We start from the raw sequence: 18,579 nt of genomic DNA, 5'->3' as shown, positions 1-18,579 counted from the left end.
TAAACGTTTCTCCTCACAGTAGAGCCCCTTATTCACTTTACATCACACTGAATTGCTCCTTATTCACATTACACCACACCCTATCGCTCTTTATTCACATTAGACGATACAGTAGTGCCCTTTCTATATGCAACGCCACATAGTAGAGCACCTTATACACATAATGCCACACATTAGTAATGCATTTATACACATAATGCCACACATTAGTAATGCATTTATACACATAATGCCACACATTAGTAATGCATTTATACACATAATTCCACACAGCCCCTTACACATATGAGATACATTATTAATGTCCTTATAAACATAATGCACCTTACACATTATGACAACCTTTATTAATGCCCTTTTACACATAATGTCCCTTACACATATGCCGCACATTATTAATGCCCTTATACACATAATGACATGCATAGTGCCCCCTATACATTTGCTGCACATTATTAGTGCCCCTATACACATAATGACACACATACAGTAGTACCCTGTTACACATATGACGCACATTATTAATGCCCGTATACACATGACACACAGTGCCCCTTACACATATGTTGCACATATTAATGCATTTTTACATGACACACATAATGCTCCTTACACATATTCCGAACACTACTGCACAACTCACATGCATACATCACTCACACTGCCACTAACACTGTGACCTCTGCCTCTGCTTGGAAACAGATGTGTCCTCAAATCTTGCCTCAATGCTAACGTCGGGCACCTTTTTTTATGAAAATGCATCTTATTTGCATTGGTATGTGGCTAGGATGCGCAAGCAACTTCTGCTGATTAAAATGATATGCAGCATGCCTATATACTGTGTGAGACTGTGGCTGTATCTGCATATGAAATGCTACACACAGAATATAGGCATGCCACATATCATTTTAATCAGCAGCAGCTGCTGATGTCCCTAGGCATATCAAATGCCCTAGGCAATTGCTTAGTTTGCCTATGCCTATGGCCGGCTCTGGTCACAGGTACAATGTAGAAGTTATTACAGATAAACAATAAAACTGCACTGGACTAGTAAAACTACATATAAATATGTATGAATCTAGATAAAACAATGCACAGTAGATACTGGATGTATATCACAGAATACTTGTACTAAATATTCAGATAGCAGCACACTTGTTCTTAACTAACACTGTCTAAAATGACATGTAGAATACTTAAGTGCCTGTAAAAGCACAGCGCTGATGATGCAGGCGGCTTTACAGAGGAGACAGAGCCCTGCAGTTCCGTCTTCTAAAAAAGATCTTTTCAGGGCTGCCTAGCGCAGCTTCCCTGTTAGTGACCTGCTCTGCAGGCACCAACTTACAAACTGAGCTCCAGTGCCTGGAGGCGGGGCTATAGCGGAGGCGGTGCAATGCATTCTGGGAGCAATCAAAGCTTTAGCCTGTTGGTGCCTCGGATCAAGATCCAACTCTACACCCCAATGTATTCCCTGTGGAATCCCAGTGTACCCCGCTGCAGAAAATCTATTTTATACTTCACTGAACTTTAATCAAGATCCATTGCAGATAGGAGCAGCTTAGTGATGTGCTGCTGAACATTGATCGCTGTTGTGCAATTTCGCAAAGCTTCCGATTATTGATCAACTGTGCATGTGTACGGATCGGCATGCATGAGGTCAAACTGCGAAAAATCTAGCGTCTTTTTTTATCGCTAGGCGTACGCAAGTCCATTGACAGGAAGACGGCATGTGGAGGTGGTAACTGGCCATTTTCTGGGAGTGTCAGGAAAAACGCAGGCGTTCCCAAGCGTTTTCAGGGAGGGTGTGTGATGTCAGCTCCGGCCCCGATCAGCCTTATTCTATCACAGTGTAGGAGTAGGTCCTGGGCTACGCACAGACTGCACATACTGGAAAAGCATTAGATGGTGAGTGAGTTGCGAACAGATTTGCAGCTGACCGACGTTCGCAGAGATTTTCGGAGGGCGTACGCAGACTTGCATGGGGCAGATGTTCACTCTGTCTGAGCTGCGGCTATCTGATAACAAACCTCTGCAAATTTGTAGAGGAGCGATAAGGTCTGAATTACCCCTAGTATCTCTGTATCCACTTGGTTACTGAGCCGGAAGTCTGGAGGAAGTATTATAGTTTTTATAGTACTGTGCATTCAGTTTAGTGTTGTAAAGTGTAATTTATAAAACATTCCAAAAAATATATCAAAAATTCAACAAAGCAGTGTAATGGTATATGTCAACTAGATTACATCACATACTATGCATGTGAAGTGATATACTGTTGCTCTCTGTATGCACAAACAATTGTGTTTTTTGTGCAGACACAAGTTTATTTTTTGGCCTACAGTAAAACTTTTAACTAAGTTCGAGTTCCCTGTACTTGATTTTATCTCATCACCCATAGGAGGATATTCAGTTTAGCGAGATGGCCGTGCAGTGGCTTCATATTAATTAGGAAAAGTTGCTTTGTAACCAATATCGTTAGTAATTTTTCCTCACACTTCTATGGCGAAGATTGTCTACCTTAATCAGGGGGTGATTATTCATAAGCTTCATCAAGAGTTTTCCCGGTGGTCTGATATTTATGGGGACTACTTGTTGCAAATGTATTTCTTTTCCATATATCTGAGTGGTAAGGGCACATTGGGATGACTCTTACATAGTTATGCTTCTTGTTGCATTTTAGGTCAATGGGATACACAATGTACTACATAGTGGCCACTGGGAGGTTCAATGTACAGAATAGCAGACATTGGGGTGGTGTCTGCACTGTATAGCAGTCACTGGAATGCTAATTGTACTTTATGGCGGTCACTGGGATACTTAATGTACTGTTAACAATTACTTGGATGCTCAGTGTGCTGTATAGCGGTCACTAGAATGCTTAATTTACTGTATAGTGGTCACTGGGATTCGCAATGTATTATATTACCGTAATTATGATGCTGTCTCTATTGAATATCAATTGATAGGCTGCTCGCAGCATTGCGCATCTGTCACTGAGATGTTCTCTTTATTGTATAGCAGTTACTAAGATGCTCTCTGTAGTGCATGGCAGTCACTGGATGCTGTCTGTAGTTTATGGCGGTCATGTGGATGTATTATGGCTAGGGCTAATGATTTGCTAAACCCAGCCTATGTTTGTGTTGGGTTCCACCCACAGCAGATTTGGTAACACCTCAATAAGGCCATTTTCAGAATTATGTACTGGGCTGATTTAAATTCCAAAGCGAATCCTGACCCTAATAATTTATTTATTACCAGTTATTTATGTAGGGCACACATATTCTGCAGCACTTTACCGAGAATATTTGCCCGTTCACATCAATCCCTGCCCCAATGGAGCTTTAAATGTGTGCTTTCCAGCAGCACTTCGCATAGAACTCAGTCAATGATGGAGTCATGTACTCTCTTACATACAATGATAAATGCTGGAGTGTATACAGATAAACTCTCATTTTGTACTTAGTATCCTATGTTTAAAATAATGTTTCATGGCGGAGCCTACCTTTTTGCACCATACTTAATGAGGGATTTGCTTTTTGTATGTAGACTAGGTTTATTTTATTGTAACAATGACAACATTTCATTTTTTTTATGACCTTGTAAAGAATAATGTGCCTGATTCAGAGATGGACACAATGGGCCTAATTCAGATCTGATTGCAGCAGCAAAATTGTTCTCTAACGGGCAAAACCATGTGCACTGCAGGGGGGAGCAGATTTAACATGTGCAGAGAGAGTTAGATTTGGGTGTGGAGTGTCAAACTGAAATCTAAATTGCAGTGTAAAAATAAAGCAGCCAGTATTTACCCTGCACAGAAATAAAATAACCCACCCAAATCTAACTCTCTCTGCACATGTTATATCTGCCCCCCCAAACCCCCTCGGCAGTGCACATGGTTTTGAACATTAGAGAAACATTTTGATGCTGCGATCAGATCTGAATTATGCCCAATGTCTGTTGTTCGCTGTGGAGCATGCGCATACGTAAACGTCACATTGCATATGTGCCGCCATGGTCTTGCTGCAACAGTCACAATGATGGGCACTGAGAGCCTCAATACACGCTGGCTGTGATGTTTGCATATTTTCTCACAGATGCTGTATACTAAATCACAGCTGTGACAACATTTGTGTATATCTCTGAATTAGGCCAAATGCTTCCAATACCTTTTAGGATAGTGCCTCCCCTCCCCCCTAATTATTGTTCTTATAAACCTTTGTATAAATAAGTGGTTCCCAAACTCTGCCCTCAGGATCCCCAACAGGTCACATTTTCCAGGTCACCCAGCAGGTGCACAGGTGGAATCATTACTCACAGACACATCTGAAAACATCCACAGGTGGAGCTTATTATTTCACTGGTTATTCTGTGAGGAGACCTGGAAAACGTGAACTGTTGGGGGTCCTTCAGGACAGAGTTTGGGAACCACTGGTATAAATCTTAGCTAACGGAAGGCAGCACAACTATTCAGGGACCAACTCTTGGAAATGCATGCGAGAACATATTTGTGCGTCTTGCTTCTTCCACATTGATGTATTGTAATAATGTTCTAAATAATTGCAAATTCTATTAAAAGTCCAGTAGTGTTTTGAAACACAGATTGGAAACATAATCAAGCTCCAATAGGATTTTCCAAAAAATAAGAATTTACTTACCGATAATTCTATTTCTCGGAGTCCGTAGTGGATGCTGGGGTTCCTGAAAGGACCATGGGGAATAGCGGCTCCGCAGGAGACAGGGCACAAAAAGTAAAGCTTTCCGATCAGGTGGTGTGCACTGGCTCCTCCCCCTATGACCCTCCTCCAGACTCCAGTTAGGTACTGTGCCCGGACGAGCGTACACAATAAGGGAGGAATTTTGAATCCCGGGTAAGACTCATACCAGCCACACCAATCACACTGTACAACCTGTGATCTGAACCCAGTTAACAGTATGATAACAGCGGAGCCTCTGAAAAGATGGCTCACAACAACAATAACCCGATTTAGTTAGCAATAACTATGTACAAGTATTGCAGATAATCCGCACTTGGGATGGGCGCCCAGCATCCACTACGGACTCCGAGAAATAGAATTATCGGTAAGTAAATTCTTATTTTCTCTATCGTCCTTGTGGATGCTGGGGTTCCTGAAAGGACCATGGGGATTATACCAAAGCTCCCAAACGGGCGGGAGAGTGCGGATGACTCTGCAGCACCGAATGAGAGAACTCCAGGTCCTCTTTTGCCAGGGTATCAAATTTGTAGAATTTTACAAACGTGTTCTCCCCCGACCACGTAGCTGCTCGGCAAAGTTGTAATGCCGAGACCCCTCGGGCAGCCGCCCAAGATGAGCCCACCTTCCTTGTGGAATGGGCCTTAACAGATTTAGACTGTGGCAGGCCTGCCACAGAATGTGCAAGTTGAATTGTGCTACCAATCCCACGAGCAATCGACTGCTTAGAAGCAGAAGCACCCAGCATTGTTGGGTGCATACAGGATAAACAGCAAGTCAGATTTCCTGACTCCAGCCAACCTGGAAACTATATTTTCAGGGCCCTGATAACATCCAGCAACTTGGAGTCCTCCAAGTCCCTAGTAGCCGCAGGTACCACAATAAGCTGGTTCAGGTGAAACGCTGACACCACCTTAAGGAGAAACTGGGGACGAGTCCGCAGCTTTGCTCTGTCCGAATGGACAATCAGATATGGCTTTGTGAGATAAAGCCGCCAATTCTGACACTCGCCTGGCCGAGGCCAGGACCAACAGCATGGTCATTTTCCATGTGAGATATATCAAATCCACAGATTTGAGTTGTTTAAACCAATGTGATTTTTTAGGAATCCCAAAACTACGTTGAGATCGCCCAGTGCCACTGGAGACATCAAAGGGGCTGTATATGCAGTACTCCCTTAACAACTTCTGGACTTCAGGAACTGAAGCCAATTTCTTTCTGGAAGAAAATCAACAGGCCGAAATTTGAACCTTAATGGACCCAATTTGAGACCCATAGACACTCCTGTTTGCAGGAAATGTAGAAATTAACCTAGTTGAAATTCTTCCGTGGAGCCTTCCTGGACTCACACCCTGGCACATATTTTCACCTAAGTGGTGATAATGTTGTGCGGTCACCTCCTTCCTGGCTCTGACCAGGGTAGGGATGACCTCTTCCGGAATGCCTCTTTCCCTTAGGATCCGGCGTTCACCCGCCTTGGCGTCAACGCAGCTGCGGTAAGTCCCGGAACAGACACGGTTCTTGCCGAATCAAGACCCTTCTTAGTATCTCTTGAAGTTCCGGGAACCAAGTCCTTCTTGGCCAAACCGGAGCCACGAGTATAGTTCTTACTCCTCTCCTTCCTATCATTTTCAATACATTGGGTATGAAAAGCAGAGGATGGAACACATACACCGACTGGTACACCGACGGTGTTACCAGAGCGTCCCAGCTATTGCCTGAGTGTCTCTTGACCTGGCGCTTCAGGTGGGACGCCATCATAACCACCTTTGGTCTTTCCCAACGGTTTACAATCATGTGGAAACTTCCAGATTAAGTTTCCACTTTTCCGGGTGGAATTCATTTATGCTGAGGAAATCTTCCCAGTTGCCCACTCCCGGAATGAACACTGCTGACAGTGTTATCACATGATTTTCCGCCCAGCGAAGAATCCTTGCTGTCATTGCCCTCCTGCTTCTTGTGTCGCCCCGTCTGATAACGTGGGCGACCGCCATGATGATGTCCTACTGGATCAGCACCGGTTGACTTTGAAGCAGGAGTCTTCCTAGGCTCAGAGCATTGTAAATTGCCCTTAGCTCCAGTATATTCATGTGGAGAGAAGTCTCCAGACTTGACCACACTTCCTTGGAAATTTTTTTTTTTTTTTTTCCCTGTGTGACTACTCCCCAGCCTCTCAGGCTGGTATCCGTGGTCCCCAGAACACAGTCCTGAATGCTGAGTGTGCTGCCCTCTAAAAGATGAGCACTCTGCAGCCCCCACAGAAGAGACACCCTTGTCCTTGGAGACAGGATTATCCGCTGATGCATCTGAAAATGCGATCCGGACCATTCGTCCAGCAAATCCCCTGAGATCTGCCGAATGGAATCGCTTCGTAAGAAGCCACCATTTTTCCCAGGACTCCTGTGCATTGATGCACTGATACTTGGCCTGGTTTTAGGAGGTTTCTGACTAGGTCGAATAACTCCTTGGCTTTTTCCTCCCGGAGGAACACCTTTTTCTGGACTATGCCCAGAATCATTCCTAGGAACAGCAGACGTATCGTCGGAAAACAGCTGCGATTCTTGGAATATTTAGAATCCAGTCGTGCTGTCGTAGAACTACTTTAGATAGTGCTCTTCCGACCTCCAACTGTTCTCTGGAACTTGCCCTTTTCAGGATATCGTCCAAGTAAGGGATAATTTAGATGCCTTTTTTCTTTGAAGAAACATCTTTTCGGCCATTACCTTGGTAAAAGGCCCGGGGGGCCGTGGATAATTCAAACGGCATCGTCTGAAACTGATATTGACAGTTCTGTACCACGAACCAGAGGTACCCTTGTTGAGAAGGGCAAATTTGGACATGGAGGTAATCCTTGATGTCCAGGGACACCATATAGTCCCCTTTTTTCCGGTTCGCTATCACTGCTCTGAGTGACTCCATCTCGATTTGAACCTTTTATGTAAGTGTTCAAAGATTTCAGTTTAGACTATGTCTCACCAAGCCGTCTGGCTTCAGTACCACAATATAGTGTGGAAAAATAATACCCTTTTCCTTGTTGTAGGAGGGGTACTTTGATTATCACCTGCTGGATATACAGCTTGTGAATTGTTTCCAATGCTGCCTCCCTGTCGGAGGGAGCCGTTGGTAAAGCAGACTTCAGAAACCTGCGAAGAGAAGATGTCTCGACTCTCCAATCTGTACCCCTGGGATAATACTTGTACTATCTAGGGGTCAACCTGCGAGTGATCCCACTGCGCGCTGAGACTCTTGAGACTACCCCCCCACCTTGAGTCCGCTTGCATGGCCCCAGCGTCATGCTGAGGACTTGGCAGACGCGGTGGAGGGCTTCTTTTCCTGGGAAGGGGCTGCCTGCTGCAGTCTACTTCCCTTACCTCTATGTCTGGGCAGATATGACTGGCCTTTTGCCTGCATGCCCTCATGGGAAAGGAAGGATTGAGGCTGAAAAGACGGTGTCTTTTTCAGCTGAGATGTAACTTGGGGTAAAAAGGTTGGATTTCCCAGCTGTTGCCGTGGTCCCCAGGTCCGATGGACCGACCCCAACTAACTCCTTCCCTTTATACGGCAATACTTCCATGTGCCGTATGGGATCTGTATCACCTGACCACTGTCGTGTCCATGACATCTTCTGGGTGATATGGACAACGTACTTATCTTGATGCCAGAGAGCAAATATCCCTCTGTGCATCTCACGTACATATATATAGAATGCATCCTATTAAATGCTCTATATGAATAAAATATTTTCAGTCAGGGAATCCGACCAAGCCAACCCAGCACTGCATCTCCAGGCTGATGGCGATCGCTGGTCGCAGTATAACCACCGTATGTGTGTATATACTTTTTAGGATATCTTTCCAGCTTCCTATCAGCTGGCTCCTTGAGGGCGGCCGTATCTGGAGACGGTAACGCCACTTGATAAGCGTGTGAGCGCCTTATCACCCTAAGGGGTGTTTCCCAACGCGCCCTAATTTCTGGCGGGAAAGGGTATAACGCCAATATTTGCTATCGGGGTAACCCCACGCATCATCACACACTTCATTTTATTTTATCTGATTCAGGAAAAACTACAGGTAGTTTTTTCACTCCCACATAATACCCTTTTTGTGGTACTTGTAGTATCAGAAATATGCAACACCTCCTTCATTGCCCTTAACGTGTGGCCCTAATGAGAAATACGTTTGTTTATTCACCGTCGACACTGGATTCAGTGTCCGTGTCTGTGTCTGTGTCGACCGACTGAGGTAAATGGGCGTTTTTAACGCCCCTGACGGTGTTTCTGAGACGCCTGGACCGGTACTAATAGTTTGTCGGCCGTCTCACGTCGTCAACCGACCTTGCAGCGTGTTGACATTCTCACGTAATTCCCTAAATAAGCCATCCATTCCGGTGTCGACTCCCTAGAGAGTGACATCACCATTACAGGCAATTTCTCCGCCTCCTCACCAACATCGTCCTCATACATGTCGACACACACGTACCGACACACAGCACACACACCGGGAATGCTCTGACAGAGGACAGGACCCACACTAGCCCTTTGGGGAGACAGAGGGAGAGTTTGCCAGCACACACCAAAACGCTATAATTATATAGGGACAACCTTATATAAGTGTTTTCCCTTATAGCATCTTTATATATATCTCAATATCGCCAAAATCAGTGCCCCCCCTCTCTGTTTTAACCCTGTTTCTGTAGTGCAGTGCAGGGGAGAGCCTGGGAGCCTTCTCTCCAGGCTTTCTGTGAGAGAAAATGGCGCGGTGTGCTGAGGAGATAGGCCCCGCCCCTTTTTCGGCGGGCTCGTCTCCCGCTATTTAGTGAATCTTGGCAGGGGTTAAATATCTCCATATAGCCTCTGGGGGCTATATGTGAGGTATTTTTCGCCAAAAAAGGTTTTCATTTGCCTCCCAGGGCGCCCCCCTCCCAGCGCCCTGCACCCTCAGTGACTGCCGTGTGAAGTGTGCTGAGAGGAAAATGGCGCACAGCTGCAGTGCTGTGCGCTACCTTTAGAAGACTGCAGGAGTCTTCAGCCGCCGATTCTGGACCTCTTCTTACTTCAGCATCTGCAAGGGGGCCGGCGGCGCGGCTCCGGTGACCATCCAGGCTGTACCTGTGATCGTCCCTCTGGAGCTGATGTCCAGTAGCCAAGAAGCCAATCCATCCTGCACGCAGGTGAGTTCACTCCTTCTCCCCTAAGTCCCTCGTTGCAGTGATCCTGTTGCCAGCAGGACTCACTGTAAAATAAAAAACCTAAGCTAAACTTTCTCTAAGCAGCTCTTTAGGAGAGCCACCTAGATTGCACCCTTCTCGGCCGGGCACAAAAATCTAACTGGAGTCTGGAGGAGGGTCATAGGGGGAGGAGCCAGTGCACACCACCTGATCGGAAAGCTTTACTTTTTGTGCCCTGTCTCCTGCGGAGCCGCTATTCCCCATGGTCCTTTCAGGAACCCCAGCATCCACAAGGACGATAGAGAAAGAGATTGTACCTTTTAAAAAAAAAAACCCACAAAAAAAAACCCCCCACATAACCTTTCTGTTTGGCAATTTCTAAATAGACAATCTGAAAATGCCATATGTCATAAATATTGGTAAAGTGGAAGCAATGATATGGTCAGCTGAAAAAGTTAATTACCAACAGAATTCTTATGGGCCCTACACACTGGGCGATAATACTGAAAGATATGAACGATCTCGTTCATTAATGAGATACCGTTCATATCTTTCAGTGTGGAGGCACCAGCGATAAACGATGCGCGGCCCCGCGCTCGTTCATTGCTGGTGCCCCGTCGCTTGTGCATGCAGGCCAATATGGACTATCTCATCCATATCTGCCTGCACTGCTATGGAGCCGGGTGACATGAGGAGTGAAGAAACTTCACTCCCCCCGTCACCGCTCCTCCCCCCGCCGCCGGGTCGCCCGTCAACCATATCCGCCGTCGGGCAGCTCGCAAAGTGTGTAGGGCCCATTACTCCTTCAAACACAGAGGGTATTCTTGAAAAAATTAAATAACATTTTCTTTTGTCACAAAATCATTCATTTACATCTTATTTTAAACATTAAATGGGCCAGAAAATTATATGAAGTGTTGTAAACTGTAATAAAATTCCAAATTTTGGATTATTTACCATTATATTTAGTAAAAATTGGAAAAAATGACCTTTTTAATGTTTACGGTAATAAACCATTGCAGACACTTTCCAGAATACTCTTGTTAACTCACACAAAAGACACTTTGTGTATTCAGCAAAAGTCTGCTGCAAGTTTATGTTGTTAACATAAATCATGTGGCAGTATAATAAATAATGGCGACAAGCACCCTCCTTGCTGCACCGTGGAGTATAATATGGCAGGAATTCAAGGTAGTTTGCAGAAAATGGCTCTGCTTGTCTTTTGTCATGGATGTGTCAGGGTGCTGTGCAGTGTTTCCAGATAATAAACTGTAATACGGAGATACATGGCTTGGGGAAGGGTAAATGCTTGTGCAGCAGAACAGACTGAATGGAGAGGCACAAAGGAGAGCCACGCTGAGCTGAGTGTTGGCACAGAGGTAGTATGTGACCTTCAGGGTGTTCTAACACCAAACACAGAGGATACTCATCAAAGTGACCATTTATTTATGAAGTGAAGTAGATATTTCACATACCAGTGCTCAGATCTAACATACACAGAAATCCTAATTTCTGTTGTGCTTATGAACAACAAATACTCATGTCATGTATTGGGTAAAACACCGTCCTGACCATCAAATTCTACCAATCATGTACAACTTTTGTATTCAAGAAGATATTTGTTTTCAGGTATTTCTAGCAAGTTCTTCATATCTTTACTACAAAGATGTAAAAATAAGTTTATCCAAATAGCTGGCACGCCACCGTTCTTCCATGTTCAACTATTTGTAAATGAGTTCCATTTGTTTGTAGATTAATACACAAATAGATTTTCAAAACAGAACTTTTTAAGAGAAAAAAACCTTTGTGAAAAACATTTTTATTTGTTCAAATTGGAATGTTTGTAAATGTCATAATGTTTAACTATTAATGAATCATGACACCCAATCTAGTGTACTGTTGGGGGCCAATGCTTTTCTTTTGGGGGGGGGTTCTAATTTTGTGTATGATGATTATGAGAGCAGATTATTCAAACAATATAAACAGTTTCAGTATATAAACAATTCAATAAATAGTTAAACATATTTCACATTTTCGTGTATTGAGGTTGGTGCTTCATTTATATTTAGTATGTTGGGTCAGTGAAATGCCAGCACAGTTTTAGGAGGGTGAGACAGTGATGGAAATCTGAAGTATGTGCGATAGATTACCTTTTACATTGTGCAACTACCAGAGTGGATAGATGCTTTACAAATGTATATACAGAGTAGTCTGAATATGTAATTGGACTTTAAGATATACTCCTATATCCCATTATATATATTGGCTCACTTTGGTCCTAGGTGGAAGTGACTTCTACATGGATGCCTAGTATTTCTCCCGCAATTTCTGGCCGGAGGGGAATGTCTGTCTATGACAGGTTCACAGGCCGAGTGCCCCTTGCATATAGCCCCACACAATACTCCTTTGATCCATGTAGAGATTATAGGATTACGTGCACTGTTATCCTATCTAAAGCCACAGGCTGTGAATCTCCCCTGTGTCAGCACCACAGGGTCAGCTTATTTTTTACTAAGGACCTCTCTGCATCCTGTTCTCCGCCTGATTTGTGGCATTTTGGCAATGCTTTATTTTCTCTATAGAACACTTAAGACATTATAGTGGAGATTTCAAGCAAGTCAGGTATATGTAGGACATCATAAGAACAGGGAATGTGCTTGTGAAAACATAGAAATCATGTTGGTAGGGGATGTGTTGCAGTCAACATGCAAGCACTTTGATGTGATAGGGCCATCATAGATCAATGATCTAACGGACATTCCCTATAATGTAAGGATCAGCAGCACTGTCCTGTTAAGCGTTGTTAGTGCTCTTACACTATGAATATGAATGGCTCTGAAGTGAGTTGCAGGTCTCACCAGCAGTGTGTGGGGTAAAATGTCACGTAATGAAATCCCTCAGCCCAAGCCAATGGCATAGAATTCTCTTTATCCCCCTATAGAAGACACCCCCACTACCTAAGACCTCATGATCCATCTCTCTGGCAGTGTAAATATCTGGAGGTTAAGAGTAGGATACAACACACTGTCTGCATATTATAAATTCACATAGTCCTGCATCTTGGAAATTGCCTCATTTCCTATGGGAAAGGTCCTCCATGCTGACTCTGCCCCACACTCCCACTACAAAGGTTTCAATTTCACACTCGTTTTCGCCGCGGGCAATACGGAAATAGCCGCTCTCTCCCCAGTCCTTTCCCCATGAATTAGCAGCCAACTACAGAAAAAAGAAAAGAAAAGAGAAAAATCGGATAAAGGCAATATATGATATGCTCTATGTACTCATACATAAACTGTAATGGGGTGTTATGTACACTGCTTCTTTACAATTAAGAATATATACACATCAGCCATAACATTAAAACCACTGACAGGTGAAATTAATAACATTGGATATCTGGTTACAATGGCACCTGTCAAGGGCTGGTATACATTTGACTGCAAGTAAACACTCAGTTCTTCAAGTGGATGTGTTAAATCAAGAAAAATAGGCAACTGTATGGATCTGAGTGACTCTGACAAGTGCTAACTTGTGATGGCTAGACAACTGGGTAAGAGCATTTTCAAACAGCAGGTTTTGTGGGGTGTTCCCAGTATGCAGTGGTTAGTACTGTACCCATCAAAGGTCGTCCAAGGAAGGATAACTGGTGAATCGCTGATGTAGTGTCCAAGGCTCAATGATATGCATGGGGAGCAAAGCCTAGCCTGTCTAGTCCTATCACACAGAGGAGCTACTGTAGCACAAATTGCTAAGAAACGTAATGCTGGCTATGATAGAGAGGTGTCAGAACACACAGTGCATCGCCTCTGTCCACAACTGAAAGCACCTACAATGGGCACATGAACATCAGAACTGGACCATGGGACAATGGAAGAAGGTGGCCTGATCAGATGAATCACATTTTACATCATGTGGATGGCCGGGTGCGTGTGCATAGAAGGCAAGCCAGTGGAGGCAGTATGATGCTGGGCAATGTTTTGCTGGGAAACCTTGAATCCTGGCATTCATGTGGATGTTACGTTGACATGTGCCACCTACCTAAACATTGTTGCAAACCAAGTATACCCCTTCATGGCGACGGTATTACCTGATGGTAGTGGTCTTTTTCAGCAGGATAATGCTCTCTGCTGAGAGCAAATATTGTTCAGGAATGGTTTGAGGAACATGACAAAGCGTTCAACGTGTTGATTTGGCCTCCAGATTCCCTAGATCTTAATCTGATCGAGCATCTGTGGGATGTGCTGGAAAAACAAGTCCGAGCCATGGAGGCCCCACCTTGCAGCTTCCAGGATTTAAAGGATCTGCTGCTAATGTCTTGGTGCCAGATACCACAGGACACCTTCAGAGGTCATGTGGAGTCCATGCTTCAACCGATCAGAGCTGTTTTGGTGGCACGAGGGGGGGCCGACACAATATTAAGCAAGTGGTTTAATGTTTTGGCTGATGGGTGTAATAATGAAGGAATTTCATAGTCATAGAAAGACAAAAAGCTATAAATGTCTTTAGCAGAGAATATGTTAATTCTCAATAACACATGAATTCTGGAAAAGTTTTTAATATTCAATACTGTAATAAAATTACTTGCTATTCACCTATAACAATCTAGTATGTATATAATATAGGACTCTATTCTACTATTTCTGTGAAACAAGTCTTTTTTTCCTTATTCCTTTTCCACATTTGACTGTACAATTCTACTCCCACCTATCTACTACCTTGCAATAAAGCCAGGGGCTGAAGTCCAAATGTTCAGGACGTGTGCACTCCAGGATTACTTCATTCAACCTTAAGGTGCATACACACGGTGCGATGCAGGAAATGCTCGACACTGACTATGCGATGTGGCCGGAGCCCAGCACCACCGATATAGTCAATGTTGTGCTGCCTGCACAGTCTATTTTTTTCTTGTGATGCCGACCCGCATCGTCATTGCAGGCTCTATACACACGGTGCAATACGCGCTATATTTTCCAGCGATATGGACTATATATTATCGTGGGTAACTGTCTCGCCGTGGACTATTCATTTAGCCCGATAAGGCGGTGTGAGCTGCGGCTTATCAGGGATTTTGTTTCACCTGCCTCAGACATGCGAAGCAAAATCCCAGAAAACCTAATGGATACGCCGGAAAAATAATAATTGAAGAAACATCGGTAAACATTGTGAAAAACTCCAGTTTTTCGCTCCCGATGCTTTTTCACAGGTAATTGAATACCTCCCCCCCCCCCTCCCCCCCAGAGTCTGATTGATTGCTATAGGAAACACCACTGCTTTTCATGTTTAGAAGTTAAATCTACCCCACCATCTCTCCTCTGGAAAGCTGTAAGAAACAGAATGGCAGCTACAAGGAATTAATAACATGTCTACATATATTGCTTTAATTTAAAATGTCTATTACCCAGTATTTCTGTATCTGTCCACTGGTTTCTCTCTCCTCCCCCCACCTAGTGGGGAAAAAAAAAACAATGAAAGAAAACAAATAGTTTATTTTCACAATGATAAAGAACTATCCTAATTACATCTCTGAAGACATCCCTTTGTCATATAGGATTACTAAATCAGTTAGAATAGTTTCTTGTCAAGGAGATATTGCTACCTCTTAATAACAATTTATTTATATTAAACTATTGATTACAACCGTCAATGAGAAGAAATGCAAACCCCATACTGTCACAAAACCTAATGCCCACCGGGTAGTGACTATATAGTAATCATGTAAATGACTCATAAGAAAGCTATTTGTACTGTAAAACAATACAAATTTTCAAAATGACAATCTAGTAGATACACACACACACCACACTTTATTCCTTACGTACCGCCAAGTGTTCAGGTGTCTAATAGAAGTTTTGGTCCTGATCATGTATGCTTTTTAAGATCCAAAACATAAAGAAAATCTCCCAACACAGTGGAAAAATATATTTTGTCTTGCTCTATGACTAGAACTGAAATGTCAGCAATGGTAAGCAACTTCTATCAAATCACCCCCTAAGGAACCCATCAGTGTATTTGGATGAAGAAATGCATCAGGGTTATTACAATTACCAATATACCAGCATGTTGTACTACTTTGTTGCTACACACAGGCAGAGGTCAGGCCGACCCTAGGCACATTATTGGATGCCTGCACCCCCCAGATTCTTGTCAGACTCTGCCATTTTCAGCTACCAATTATTTTTTTGGTCTTTTGCAAGGGAAAAAAAAAAAACTTTCTCCTGTCTCCTGGGCTGCACATGTGAAAACTACTGAGACTCGCCAGAACATGAACTTAAGCTTCTGGGTTTCCAGACTGGACATGCACCCACTCATGAGACTCCCCTGATGCTTCTTGGGGGTTGTTGTCTTTGTTTTGCGTTCAAATAGCCGTGTTTGAATTGGGGCACTAGAAAGCTCATGTTGTGGTGCCTTTAGCTATTGGCGCTCATAGGTATGTGCCTAGTAGGAAATTCGGCACCAGCAACACAACCGCATTAACAGGAACTTTACAGCGGCTGCTGTGTGCATGATACTTTGCAAGCTGAAGCCTGTTGCTGCTTATTATTTATTTATTTATTATTTATTAACAGTTTCTTATATTGCGCAGCATATTCCGTTGCGCTTTACAATTAGAACAACGGTAATGGAACAAAACTGGGTAAAAACAGACATAGAGGTAGGAAGGCCCTGCCGCAAGGTTACAATCTATAGGGAATTGAGCATTGATACACAAGGATAGACGGTACCTATTGCATAATGGTCCACCAGATTGCTAGGTTCTTAATGGGTTGTATGATATGATCACCCAGCAATGTTGGCCAAGTGTCAGGAGGGTGTAAGACTAAAGAAAGACAAGATATGTGAAGTTATGTGTACTGTACAGAGAGGATGTAATTAGACAGGGAAGCACTGAAGGTTATGTGGGTGGGTCTGGAATTTGATAGGCTTGTCTGAAGAGGTGAGTTTTCAGGGAACGTTTAAATGTTTGGAGACTGGAGGTGAGTCTTATTGTGTGTGGGAGTGCATTCCACAGAGTGGGTGAAGCCCGAATAAAGTCCTGTAATTTTGAGTGTGAACAAGTAATGCGTGTGGATGAGAGACGCAGATCTTGTGCAGAGCGGAGAGGTCGGGTAGGGAGATATTTTGAGATGAGTGAAGAGATGTCTGTTGGTGCAGTTTGGTTAATGGCTTTGTATGTAAGTAAAAGTATTTTATATTTAATATGGTAGAATACCGGTAACCAATGGAGGGACTGACAAAGCGGATCAGCAGACGATGAACGGTGCATATGATTTAATGCGGTGAGTTTTGATCCGGTGCAGCATACCATCAACCTCTCCTTAGGAGCTGATGACTGGGGAGCATCTGCAGGCTCTCACCGCTTCTTAATTGCTGCTATTACAGATGCATTCATTGCAGAATAGAGTCCAAACATCTCCCGGTTCAACCACTGCTGATTTTGAGCCCGGAACTGGAGGTAATTGGTTTAAGATTACACGATTGTCCTGAGAATATACTTATTTAGAAGGAGGCTTAAGGTAAGACAGCAAACTGCCCCATATAACTTTTACTGGACCAGACTCTTTTTGGAAACAATTTTATGTTTACTAATATATGTACAGTGACTGTGTATTTATAACGTCTATTATACACCTGGAGGTATGTCTTCAGTGGGGACTGTCCTCCCATTATAAATAAATATCTATCTATATGTATAAAAAAAGATCTGGGGTGCATGTGGTAAACCACAATGCTTAAATAAAAATATAAGAGGTGTTATGGGCAAAAGAGGTTAGGTATGAGAGTTTTCAATTTATATATCCTTTTACTTTCCATTTGGCCAAATTAGTCTCTTCATTGCGATTTCTCCAAATGTTTTGAATGTTTTGAAATGAAGGAATTTTTCAGTCCCTTTGGTGGAACTGTTGTGTAAGTAGTTCGATAGTGAATGAGTTGTCACTCCCTTCTTTGCATTCCAGAGGTGGAGAAACACCGCTATAGGTTTAAACCAGCCGTATTAAAACGCTGGAGGGACTATTGGATGGTACCACTAAAGGGGATTATGAACTTGGTCCAATGGACATTTTTATTCAATAAACACTTCATTCAGATACGGGATGAACGTGAAACGCTCACCGGAAGTATAGGTCCAGGACTTCCGTTTTCTGTAAACATCATGAAAACAAAGGATATGTTTTTAATGTATATGATTATATATTGTAGAGTTATTCATTACATTTACCATTGGAACCCATTATGGTATTGTTTTAAAGTTTGTAATCTTATGCTAATTCTGGTAACCTTTTTGATCTGGAAGCAGTATTACTCCATACTATCCTTGATAAAGAGCTTCTGACTCGAAATGTGTTGGCGGCTACAATGGGAGTGAAAGACTGAGGAGCTTCGGGACGTTGCATGCACCAGGTGTGCCTTCCATGGACAGGTGTGCAGGAGTATCCAGAGCCTCTGTATACTATATGCTATTCTGAAAACTACTCTCTGGTACAGTCCCCGCTGCTTACTACTGCAATTTTTGTGGCATTTTTTTTTTTTTAATGTACAATTTTTATGTGTATTTTTTTATCAGGAAACATTGAGTTTTGTGTGTAATAAATGTTTATTTGTGAACGTATTACACTATTGTTTTGCGACTCTTCTAATTACATGTGGAAATCATCTGTCATACAAACACCACTATAAGGAGAATCTGTGTATCATCTACTGCAGA

General features: G+C 43.2%; 1 protein-coding gene across 4 annotated transcripts in view; it reads right to left on the bottom strand.

The window, feature by feature from the left end:
- Positions 1-11,298: 11,298 nt before the first annotated feature.
- The window catches only part of KCNQ4 (potassium voltage-gated channel subfamily Q member 4), a 752,031-nt gene continuing 744,750 nt past the window's right edge, over positions 11,299-18,579 (bottom strand). For all 4 annotated transcript variants that reach the window (XM_063954215.1, XM_063954216.1, XM_063954217.1 and 1 more), the window contains 2 exons: positions 15,274-15,319; positions 11,299-13,091 (listed from right to left, as the gene is read on the bottom strand). In XM_063954215.1, coding sequence (XP_063810285.1) covers positions 12,948-13,091; positions 15,274-15,319 — 190 coding nt within the window. In that variant the 3' untranslated portion in view covers positions 11,299-12,947. The remainder of the gene's footprint in view (positions 13,092-15,273; positions 15,320-18,579) is intronic.

Source organism: Pseudophryne corroboree, chromosome 2 (assembly GCF_028390025.1).
Source record: "Pseudophryne corroboree isolate aPseCor3 chromosome 2, aPseCor3.hap2, whole genome shotgun sequence".
Lineage (NCBI taxonomy): Eukaryota > Metazoa > Chordata > Amphibia > Anura > Myobatrachidae > Pseudophryne > Pseudophryne corroboree.
The sequence above is the reverse complement of the archived record's forward strand: the minus strand, read 5'-3'. Positions and strand labels throughout refer to the sequence as shown.